At 57.6% G+C, this 12,280-nt stretch overlaps 1 protein-coding gene across 1 annotated transcript; it reads left to right on the forward strand.

Annotated features, from left to right (window-relative positions):
* The first annotated feature begins 8,493 nt into the window (after positions 1-8,493).
* LOC144084959 (protein phosphatase 1 regulatory subunit 3C-B-like) lies at positions 8,494-10,481 on the forward strand. The gene is made up of 2 exons (XM_077613844.1): positions 8,494-8,683; positions 9,273-10,481. Exons 1-2 carry the CDS (start codon positions 8,670-8,672, stop codon positions 10,219-10,221), a joined length of 963 nt encoding a protein of 320 aa, XP_077469970.1. The 5' UTR covers positions 8,494-8,669; the 3' UTR covers positions 10,222-10,481.
* The last annotated feature ends 1,799 nt before the right edge of the window (positions 10,482-12,280 follow it).

Consider the following 12,280-nt stretch of genomic DNA (forward strand, 5'->3'; position numbering starts at 1 on the left):
TTGGAAGTCTATTCTCGTCAATGGCACAAAATAAACTTGGTCACTTGACTGCAATAAAAACCCTCGCCTCTAGAAATTACATGTAATATAATATGGCATTTTGGGGGAAATCAAAAGGGGGAAAAAACCCACAAAAGAGCCACTCAAATTGACCTTTTCGCTTTGAAATGCCAAATGATGATTTGGCGGACCACGAGAGGGAGCCAGCGTTCCCCTGCTGCTAAACTTGGACTTTCCAAGAGCAAAAGTTCAAGACCACCCCGGCCGTTTTGCTCAGCTCTTTCCGTGCCGTGGACGTCTGTCGGCGTCCAAGCGCAAAATATTGGATATCGGCGCTCGCCACGCCGGAAAGGTCGGCGCTAGGTGATCCCACGCCGCTCACTCACGGCCTTTGGCTTTCTGCACTTCTTCACCTTTGGCTTTTTTGGGGGGGGGGCGCTTTCATTTTCACGTGGTTTTTTTGCGGGCGGTCCAGACGAGGCCGGCGTGGGCAACACGGGACCACGACGGCGACCTAGAGAGCGTGGCGAGGAAGCGCGTGGCGCGTCTCATCCTTCCCATTCATCATCGAGGCGGGTCCGCCGGGTCGGAAGCCACCTGCCACGCTGACTTATTTGCGACACGCCCACACGCTTTCACCTGCGTGTGACGGACGGGGCCCTGAGAAAAAAACACAAAAAACAAAAGAAAAAAGGCATTCTGACGCATTTTGGAGCGAGATGGCTCGTATTTCAAACGGAGCGTCCGGTTCCGCTCAAGTGTGGCTGGCCGGGGCGGTCGCGGGGCCAAAGCTGGAAAAAATCCGAGCCACCCACCCCCATGCGTCGGAGGGAAGGTCGGCGCCAATAGAGAAGAGCAAGTTGAAACTTCTTTAATGAGAAAGTGGAGTGGAAGACCACGGAACATTCCACGCCGTGCGGGCCTCGTGTATTTTGCACCAACTTCTTTGGTCCCCATATAGCAAGGAGCACGGGATTTGCGCACATTCGGGTCCCTACGTTTCTTCCAATGTCCAAGCGCATTCAAGAGTTGGGGAGCGCTTTGCGCCTGCGCCTCACCGTTTTGGGGTGGTGGGTTCGATCCCAGGCGGGTCCTCGCCGTGTGGAGTTTTCACGTTCTTCCCGGCATTGCCTAGGTGGGTTTTCTCTGGGTACGGGCGACTAAAAACACGCTATGCTAGCTGGGGGAAGAGCGGAAATGGCCTAACCCTAGCGATGATTGTCTGTCCTTTGTCTGCTGGCCACCGACTCCGTGTAAACCGGCCTTCTCGGGTCCAGCGGATCGGACGTCTCGACGAGGAGAAAAGCGGGCAACGGGATGAATGAAATCCGGCGACGAAGCGCCGAGTCGACGGCGTGGCCCCGCCCCTTCCCGCGTCAATCACGGGAGCGAGAAGGGCACGCGAAGGGCCGAATAGAGAAAAGGGCACGGCGTTTGGCCGTTTGGCCGTTCGGGCCGTTTGGGCCGGTTCGCCGGCCTCGACATTTTTCCAGGCTCGGGCCGGATACGCCGACGTGTCAATCCGGGGAGGCCGCGCCCCCCGGGTGCCCCGCGGCTCCCGTCAATCATTCTTTTCTTCTCTCCTCATTGGAGGAGCTCACGCATGACAAGGGCAAATGGAGTCCACTGTTGACATTGTTGCCGCGTGTGCGTGAGCGCCACTTTCCTTCCCGCCGCCTTTGCCGAGCTGCCAATCACGGCACAAAAAGACACCGCGAGGGTGCCGTAACCCCGCTGGTGTCTCACGCACGCACACTTTTCAGCTTATAGCGCGGCCGTCAATCACGGGTGGGGACACGCCCTCGTCCGAGGTGGCGCGAAGCCTTCCACTAAAGCACTTTCTACTCCTATTGGGGGTCGGGGTTGGGGGTGGGGGTGGGGGGGGGGCTTGGCCAGGGTTAGGGAGGGTTAACCCTTTCATTCACGTTCAATCGCTCTTTTTCACTTGGCTTCGTGTTTGGTGGTTTCCACTGCATTTGTCTTAGTCCATTTCAAAATGAATACCATACAATATATATTGACGCAGTCGACCGTTGAGCACTCGTCCAATCGGGCTTCCGGTTCGGTCGACATTTACCCGACGTCAGAGAAATAAAGATTGGAGAACTTTTGAGCTCAACCCGACGGGCCGGCAGAGAAAGACCCGTCCGTGGCCGAGTCCGCTGCGTTCCCTCCTTCCCACCTGAACTTGAACTCGGCACGGATCGGCGCCTCGTGCGCACGGAGTCAAAAGCAGAAAACGCCCGGCAGCGGCGGCGGCCTGGCGGGCGTCCCGCTGGCTTCCTGCCGTACGCTCGAGCAGAGGCGCCGCTGGGCGCTAATCCTCTTCCGGAGCGTCCGGCGCTAACCCGTCAGCTCACTCCGGCTCCTGACTGCGTCTCAGTCAGGTTGGGGTTAGGGGTTAAGGGTTACTCTTCCTCCTCCTCCTCTTCCTCCTCCTCCTCCTCCTCCTCCTTCGCCTCCTCCTTCTCCTCTTCAGCCGGCATCCTTCCACGACCAGCGAGAGATCCACGCTTTGGAATCTCCACTGAGCACCATGGACCAAGGCCTTTCCTTGGTTGGACACGTGATGCATCCTGAGTGGAGTTTTTGCTAACGTGCTAATCAGTGACCCCCACGCATAAAATAAAGCTATTGTAAGCGTCGGCAAGGGGGGAGAGGGGCCAATTGAAGACAAACCTTCCCTTGCTCGATCCATCCCGCCCTACAAGCGCCTCCCTCCCCGGTCCCGACGGATCGGACGTCTGTCGCCGTCGACGGCACCCGAAGTGTCGAGGGAATCCGTGGCCTCTCGACCGCCTGTCAACGCCGGGCGCTTAAATGGGGCGCGGGGGTCGGAGGTCAAATCCCCGGAGGCCGCCGCCGAGGAAACGGCGGCGGCTTAAAGCGCAAACACAAACAGCGCTCTCACAAGTGTCTGAGGCGTCAGTCTGTCGCCGCGACGACAGGACGTTTCCCCTCAGGAAGCGAGCGAGCCCGTCGATGGGTAGAGATGTCCGATCCGACGGGACCGCGTTTGCCAATCGGCGTATCGTATTTTGCAACTAAAATGGTCTCATCGGGGAGTACTCAGAACATGCCCTACCCAACATGGCCGCACAAACAAGCACAATAGTGGATGATAAGGGCTTTCCGACCCCTCTGCCACAAATGTTATCACTAGCTGAGGGTGCGCGTCGATTGGCTGCCGCCTCTGGATGAAGGGCAACGGCATGGACGGCATGGACGGCACGGACGGCACGGACAGCGCTGCACATTCACCGCACAACTTCCCGTCGCCGGCCGCCAATGGGCTCGGCCCCCTCCCGGCCCCCTCCGGCCTCCCCGGTCCGTGCTAATCGTGCGCCGCCTTTTTACCGTGCGGCGGCCGAGCTGGCTCGTCATCGGTGGAGAAGAAGAATGGCAAGGGATGAAAGAAGAATGGAGCTCTGTGTGTTATTCTTTGGCATTTGGTCCCAGGGTGAGCGCGCGGTCACACCATTAGCGTCAGGGCCACTCTCAGGGAAAGCCCTTAGCGCTCGGCGACATGGTGGTTTTGTCCGTTCTCAACCGCCCCGGCCAATTCCCCGACGTGGCCTAACGTTGGCGCCAGGAAGCGACTCAATTTAAAAAAATTCACCGATCGAGACTCACTAAAGTTTTGGCCATAAACGTACGGTTCCACCACAGCGGTGGCTTTGGAGGGGCGGCGTGGGGCCAGCCAGCGCGGCGAACTCGGGGCCACGACGCCCCGTCCCGCTCGCGGCGGCCCCGGCTAATTGCCGCCGCGGGACGGCGGCCGCGAGCGCCCGGCGGCGTGGAAGGGCACACACGAGGTCACACACAAGGTCAATTGTGTTCACGCCGTCGATTGTCCGCTAATGAACACGGACGACCCGCTTAGCCGGGGTTCGGCGAGTCCGCAAACAGCGAGCCCGTTTCACGCTCGGCCGCCCGCCGGACAAATCATATCATGGCCACGTTCGTCACGGCCACGTCAGCCCCGGTCATCGGGAAAATGACCGGCGGAGGAGCCCGCGGGGGCGGGCTCTCCTTTCCTTTCCTCTCCTCGCATGGCCTGGCTTAGCGTTCCGCGTATCCTTTTGACTTAAAAGACCGCGCCATGAATGGCTTTTGGAACGGAACCGACAATAAAGCTTGTCACGAAACAAATCGTCTTTCGAAAAACAACAAGTCAGCCTAATTTGTCGCGCATCGCCGCCATCTCATCTTCTGAATGTTCTCCAGATATTGCGAAACCCGGCGGCGACGTGACAACGGGCCTGATAGGACGAGCTGCTGGACGTTGTCATTTTACAATTGTTTTGCTTTCAAAGTCATTTCACGGGATTTGACGGCAGCGTGGGACATGCGTCGGCGTCCCCGACCGGTGGAGAGCGGCGTGCCCGAGATCAAAAAACGGGAAAAGGTGCCTCCCGCCAACAAAGACGGAGAAGAAGAAGAAAGAGGCGTTTTGTTCCCCCGGTGGCACGTTCGCGCGGCCAGGCCGGGCCAGGCCGGGCCGGGCCGGCGGCCAGTGGCCTCCTCGCGCTCGCCCCGGACCGCCGGGGTCGAAGGCCGCCGCGCCTCCCAATTAACCGGGAGCCCACCCCCAATGTGGCCGCTTGGTTTGGCCAACCGGAAAGGTGAATTTCAGTCCACGCCTTTGTTCTTTGCCCATTCCCATTGCAATGAAAAGATATCGCTAGCATCGGAGTTGACCTGGCCACCTTGTCTTTGGCCTGCCGCGGCAAAAATGGGAGCCAAAACAGCGGGACACAGCGTGTTGAAATGGAACGAGGGCCCGTCCCGTGGAAAAGCCTCTTTCTGGCGAAAGCGTCCACCGGCCATTTTAGTGGCAAAGCCAAAGTCGGGACGGCGGAGAAGGCGACATGGGATTTTACTTTGATTGTGGCCAAGGGGGGGACTTGAGGCGGGGCCTTTGTTTTTTGGCGGCCCCCGGGGTGGCGGCTTTAACGCCAGTCGTGAAGGAAAGAGTTCATCTGGTGGCGTTTTTCTGGCCCCCGCCACCTGAAGGCGGCAGCCCGGCGGCCTCGGCGGCCCCGACGGCCCCGGCGGCATCCTTTCAGCGGGGAGGCCGGCGCTGGCCGTTGTCCCGGCGCTAACTGTTCACCCTTGTAATGAGATCATGCCCGCTGAAGGCTCCGGAACAAAAGGCGGCAAATTGTCATTAAATGCGCAGCGCTGCGGCGGCGCTGGGAGGCGCTGGGAGGCGCCTCCCAGAGTCTCCCAGCGCCTCCCAGCGCCTCCCAGCGCCTCCCAGCGCCGCCGCAGCGCTGGGCCGGCGCCCTTTGATGGGCCGCCCCCTTTCACGGCGGCTAATGGCTCCTGACAGGCGCCGCCGACAGATTCGGCGACAAACTTGTCGATCGGGCCGAGGGGATTTTTGAACTTTGCCCGCTCCCGCTCCGGCGCCCCGTCACGCCCCGCCCCGCTCTGTCAAACAATCACATGCGTGACCCAATTGAGCAGTGGCCCCTCCCTCGCCGATAACCTCAATGAGCTCTATGTTGTCGGCCCGCTTTGTTGGGACGCTCATTAAACGCTCGCCCGCTTCCTGCCTTCGACGCAAATACCGACCGGGCGGCGTGGGCCGAGCGGGGGGTTGGGGCGCCGGCGCACGGGCCGCGCCGGGGGGGCCCCGCGGCATCGGGGGCGCAGGTGCAAGCCGGGGACTTTCCCACCGAGCGCTCATTAGGTCATGACAATCCGCTCGGACAAAGGACGCGCCGCCACCCCCGCCGTCCATCCCAATGTGTCTTTCCCCGGCACGCACACGATTGCGGGCCGACCGGACCGCCGTCGAACCGACGGACGGACGAGAGAAGGCGGCTCAGCCCCGTCGCTTTTCCAGAGTTAGCCTTGCGCCGCTGCTCATTGTCTTGAGCTTTGGGGAGGCTCAAAGGTCAGGGGTCAACTTTGGCACTCATGCCGAGAGCAGACATTCCTAAGGGGGGCGCCGGAGAGCCACTTGATGATGCTTTTCCTGGCAGACGGGAGGGAGGGAGGGAGGCTGCCATCAGGAGCAACTTTTGCCTCCATGGCGAGCCGTCAATCCCAAACCTGTCGGAACAAGGCTCCGTGGCGGGGCTGCCAAATTCACTTTTGCTCTGGTTTGAAAGAGCGCCCCCCAACCCTCCCCCCCCCCCCCCCCCCCCATGGGCCCCCGGGGCCACGGGCTCCCGCTTCCTCCCGGCCCCTCCTCCACAGGAAAGACCCCAGACGGTCGGCAGGAGGCCCCCCTCTCCTCACACGCCTTCGGAAATACCTGAGCCGATCCCGGACCCCCGGGGAGGGCGGGGGCATTGCTCTTATTTTGAAAAGACTCCATTCTTGCCACTGACTTCCACGCGGCCGGTCAAGGCTTTTAATGGCAAACCTTGGCCGACGGCGGCGAGCGAAAAGTATCGGAAAGCGTCCGAGTGGCGATAGCCAAACATCGTACGAGGATACCGTCCGTATTTGATCGCAAACATATCTCTGCTCTATTCTTTGATTTGGGCAAGAGCATCTGACCCAAAATTGGACGTCATTCTGCACCACTAATGAGCTTTTTTTCTTATCAACTCATTGGCTGCCATTGACAACACTAAACGTCCAATTCCAGCGGCTCGGGAGGGGCGAAAGAACAATCTTCCGCCCCAAATCCGCCGTCAAAGGCACTCGGAGACGAGCGTCCGCAGCCAGTTCTCCCACTTGAAAGGCTGATTTGCTGTTCATTCCTCGGTCCTTTCCTCTACATTTTGTTATTTCTGGGGCCATTTGAGGACGTATTTTTGGCTTGTTTTGGTGAAAAATAATAATAACCCAATAAAAGGAGAAACACTGAAATAGTTTGCTTTTTCTACGTTAAGTAATATAAAAAATGCTTTGGAATAAATATTTTCAATTTCGTGTCAACGGTAGTGTGATATGAAAAAGCGTTTCGGTTGTCGAGGCAGCATCCCCAGTTCACGTGGGTTGGACGAATGAAGACGTGTCGGCAAACAAGGAATGGTGGCGCCATCTGGGGGCCTTGTAGATGACTGCAGTGAAAACGCGGCTGTGCTAAGGAACAGGTAAGACTGATTGAGTGTTAAAAAGCTCCCGGAAGTGCCCCAGAAATGGTAGGCACAAGTTTTGGCTTCTGGTTGAGCCGTGGACACCGCTGCCCTTTACGTTCGGGCCAGTGGGCGGCGCTCTCTTTCACCAAGCTTTGTCAAGTGGCTGCGTTGGACTCGGCACGGACTTCGGTCCCCGCCGTCTGTCCACGCCGTCTGAGCGTGCGCGCCGCGTGGCCGTCAGCGGGCGCGCGGCTGGCTCGGGCCGCCAAAGCGGTCGTCCCAAGTGCCAGCTTTTATCTGAAGCACTAAACTTTTAGCGCCGGGGCCTGCAAACTGTCGCTAGGCGACAGCAACGCCGACACGATCCCAGGTGGCCATCGCTGTGCTGCTTTGGGTGCGTTTGTCATTGGGGTTACGGGGCAGGTTTGGAACGGCGCCAATTTGGAAGGAAGGGCAACAGGTTGGGGTTTGGAACGTGAACCCTGCCAGGTTTGGAGCGGGAACGGCATGGCGCGCTGTGGCGCCTCGCGGGACAAAGTGACCACATGGCGCTCTTCAAATATCTCGTCCAATGTTTGCTGACATCGATTTTGTTATTATTATCGCCAACATGAGGCTTGACAAGCTGTTCTTTTACTAATCATTTACCCAGTGTTCCAAGAGGCAAATGTATCTTTCGGCGCCATTGGCGGCAATCCATTTGGACTCCAATTTGATGCGTCGCTAATCTGCTCCATGATGGTCGGTGGTGGCCACCTGACGTGAACTTTTGCAGGCTGCCAATGTCTCCGTCCTTATTTTTCTTTTCTTTAGAGCCTCCGTTGCCATTTTGCAACAAATTACGCACGAACAAGCTGTAAAAGCAACCAGTGGGTTTTCTCCGGGCGCTCCTTCTTCCTCCCACATCGCAAAAGCGCCCACGCCGGGCTGGTGGAGTGACTAACCAGTGTTGGCCGGGATCAGCTCCAGCACCCCCGCGACCCTGGTGAGGATAAACGGTACAGAAAACATGAATATTTCAGAATATTTCAAAGAAACAAAGGCGATACCGGTACTGTACCTTCATGGTCCAAAAGCGTCGGAATCAGGAAGTAAACAAATGACATACTAGCTTCCTGCTAAATTTCGGTAGCTGCTCGCCAGCTTCCGGCAACAAGCGGCTAACTTCCGCTAGCGCCTCGCTAACTTTGCTAGCTTCTTGGGGACGAGTGTCAATTATGCCGTGAGCCCGTGACCAGCCACGCTCTCTATCCCCTTGCGAAAAGAGTGACTTGCCCGATCAAGTCGACCGGCAGAGGGCGCCGCTCACGCGTTCATCTTGCCGCCAGCCGCTGGCCGGGGCGTGAAGGGGAGACCTGAAGAAGCCGGCCCGGCCCCGCCCTCCCCGGGCCCGCCCCCCTTCGGCACCGCTCCCCGATTGGCCGCCGCGGCAAGCGTGCGACGCTAGAAAGTCAGGAGAGCACAGCTGCGTGGCCACTGTGAGAAAAACGGCGGAGCTAGCGAAAGTGAAGTGGCCGCTCGGAGGAGGAGAAAGACGTTAAGCAGCCCGAAAAGGACTTTCCGGCATGGGCGGAATGTTCTAGAAGGCTTTTTGTCGCCCTCCCGGGACCGCATCTTTACGTTCCCATGAGTTCTGCCAGGTGAGAGCGAGAGAAACTGCGTGCGAAGTCGTTCATTTGCCGTCGTCATTCGGTCACGTCGCTTCCGCTTTCGGGCTCCACGTCCAGCGACTACTTTTTCAGCACAAAACCGAAAGGAAACGGCTTGCTCCAAAGGTTTCATTGAAGTCGGTCGACACTTTTGCTTCCTTACCAAAAAAAACGTAACTTTGTGTGACCTTAAAACATAAACATCAATCTATGTTGACATTGATGACGCAGAATTGTCTCCAACTTGACTTAACTCGCCCCCGTCCAAATATCCTCACCTGAAACTGTTTCAAAATGGAGTAGGATTGCACTTCATAAATAAAAAAAACTTGTGGAATGTCCTGGCTGCACCCAAAACTACGTTGGAGGAAATGTCAAATTTGACCGAGCTACATTGATCTTGATAGCAAGTCGCCTGAAAGTTTTTTCCCCCTCTTGCTGAAAGTAGAAAAATATATCATTGTTGCTAACCCTAACCCAAAAACTCGATTTCAGAATGGATGATGTCAAACTGACTCCTCCATTACACAGGAAATAAGTGGTTGTTTCTAAGCGCATTTCCTTCCTTCCTGTGCGGCAGCCTCCTCAGGTCCTTCAGTCCGTCCGCCATGCCCGGCCCGGTCTTGCCCATGGACGTGGACATGGCCGTGCGCTTCTACGTCAGCCACTCTCCTCCTCCTCTCAGGGGCTTCCTGGGCTCCTACGAGACGCCCCTCCGTCGGAGCAAACGCGAGCGGGCGGCGGCGGCCATGGCGGCGGCGGCGGCGCTCAGGCCCTGCCTGCTGAGGGGGGCGGCGCCGGACGAGGCCTGGGGCGCCAGAGGCCAGAAGAAGAAGGTGGTGTTCGCCGACTCCAAGGGAATGTCGCTGACCGCCGTGCGCGTCTTCTCCAAGAACGAGGAGGAGCGTGGCGTCGGTGGCGGCGTCGGCGGGGAGGAACTGCAGTTCCACATGAGCGACCTGGAGAACGCGGCGGCCGAGCTGAAGATCCGGCCGCCCGTCGGCCTGGCGCTGGACTTCAAGCAGCCCTCGGCCGACTACCTGGACTTCCGGCGCCGCCTGCTGCGGGACTCTGTCTGCCTGGAGAACTGCTCGCTGCAGGGGCGCTCGCTGGCCGGCACCGTCAAGGTCCGCAACGTGGGCTTCCAAAAGTCGGTGCTGGTGCGGGCCACCTTCGACTCGTGGGCCAACTACGTGGACGTGGACTGCGCCTTCATGAACAACGTCTACGGCGCCCATGACACCGACACCTTCGCCTTCGCGCTGGACCTGCCCGCCGACGTCCCGCCGCACCACCGCGTGGAGTTCTGCGTGCGCTTCCGGGTCCCGGACCGGACCTACTGGGACAACAACGACGGCAAGAACTACGCCCTCAAGCACGCGGGCTGCTGGGAGAAGGGCGGCGAGGCCGCCGTCAAGCTCCCGGAGATGGACCAAGACCAGTTGGGGAGTCCGCGTTTGTGCGGTGGCGGCGGCGGCGGCTTCTTCCCGGGCTGGCAAAGCTGGAACCGGGCCGTGCCCTATTGGTGAGCCGGCCCGACTCTCTCAAAAACCCCCTCTGCACCTTTGGACGCGTCGTCGGAAGGCGCCTCGCCTCGCTCGCTTCCGCGGGCGGCTTTTGTGATTTGCACAGATGGACTTAAAGGAATGTGCCTTTGGACTTGCGTGTGTGTGTGAGCGAGTGTGTATGTGTGTATGTGCGTGCGTGCATGCGTGCCAGGCGGCCAATCCAGTTTTACTCTTTTGCAGATAATTTGGAGTTGTTTGGAATAAAAGTTTCTATTCAAGCACGCCTCGCCATGCTTTTTTTTTTTTTGGGTCGATCTCGGTGTACTCTTTAAAATGTCGAGGGTGGAAGGTCCTTGTTTGCTTGCGTGCAAAAAAAATGCCGAGTCACCGCGAGAAGCAATAAAATGGATGCCAGGGTCGCCGCCCCAGTGAGCGGGCGCCAGACACCTTACGCAAGCGAGGCTTGGGAGCCACGTCTGGTGGAGATATTCCAAAAATCCGGCAGGAATCTTGTTAGCCGTGCGCTCCCATCTTTTCCTTTTCATTAAGTGGGCGACCCGCCCACGTTTAGCACGCCAACGGATGCTCCTATTATCAGGATCATATGTTTCCTGTTGCCATGCTACACAGCGGCTCAACTTGACTCCGTGGACCTTTCTCGGAAGGGAGGGGGCGTGAAAGGGGCTTCACCTGAGCGCCTCAATGTCATTGTTGCCCCCCCCCCCCTGAGGTCAAAGGCCCTTTCTCGGGGGGGTACTTGGCTTTTCTCGCACACGTGTTGTGGTCGTTAGAAAAAGGAGCAAATGTCTACGGAAAAAGTTCATGGATGGCGATGGCCCAAAGTGCTTTTCTTCAATCCTGGAATTTGCTAGGCCAGAAAGTCCTCCGGTGGTCCCAAAGCTGATCTGGGCCACCTGAGCGAGCGCCCTCCAAAACCAGCAGCACGTGAAAGAACTCCAGTTAATCTTGGAAGTGAAAAGGAGGCGAAAGATTCCCGAGGACTTTGTCGCGGGGGCCTCCTGCTCTTTGCTCTTTAGCTAATTCTCACCAGATCTGAGGTGACCCACTTGAAATAGGGGATGGGTGGCCTTTATCTTATCTCATTCTAATTTTGCTCCTATGGCATTCTCCGCGTATCTTCCTTTATCTGCGCCTTTAATCTCCGAGTCCGTTATGGATGAGCGCCCCAGCTAATCGCTAGCTAACTCGTCTCCTTCATTTAGCGGGCTTTGTTAGCACGAAGCTAGCAAACTTTGCTTGGAGCGGATGACACCGTTGTGTTTGGTGCCGTGCTAATGGGCTGAGCTAACAGGTGGATGTAACTGCAGAGTTCAGAGGTCAATGTCAGGGAAACTGAATCAGTGTGTGTGAAGGTGAGGAGAGGCCCCACGTAGCATGTGACGGCTAAAGATAAGGAGGACCTTGATGGATTTATTGAGGCGGAGGCCGCAGGTCAAATATGGATGACTTTGCTGCTGATTGGCTGATAAATGGCCAGACGTTCCCATGTTTTCCTGACCAGGTCCATCTAACTCTTTCCCTTGAGGCTTGATTTCTTTTTCTTTGTTTGTGATGAACCAGATGAAAAAAATACATGCATGCACATGCACCCAAAACTCCACATCATTTTGTGTTGGTGTGTATTTTTGCGCGTGTACACTCTTTTAACACACGTGCGCACATGTGAAGACCACACGTGTTTGCGTGCAACATACGAACGGCCTATGTTCGGACTTTAGCACACGTGCGTGTCCTCGGAGAAGTCGGACGGCCGTCGCTGTCGGTAGTGGGAAGGGGAGGAGCTCGCCCCCGGCCGGGTCCAGCGAGAAGGGGGTGGCGGCTCCGTTGCCAGCGGGGAAATTTGTTTGCAAACAAAATGAGCGCAAACAAGAAGAGGACTTTGAAAGGAGCCTCAAATGGAGCGTTAGCGGCTTCTCCGCCCAGGCCCAGTCAAAGAAACAATGTCAATACGGTCGCTTGATAAGAGCGGGCCCCCCAAACCCAATAGAAAACAGATCAATGAACACAACAAAAAAAAAAGGTCCATCAGAGGTCATTACCTGAGCAACAGGCAATTTGC

This window comes from Stigmatopora argus, chromosome 11 (assembly GCF_051989625.1).
Source record: "Stigmatopora argus isolate UIUO_Sarg chromosome 11, RoL_Sarg_1.0, whole genome shotgun sequence".
NCBI classification, from domain to species: domain Eukaryota; kingdom Metazoa; phylum Chordata; class Actinopteri; order Syngnathiformes; family Syngnathidae; genus Stigmatopora; species Stigmatopora argus.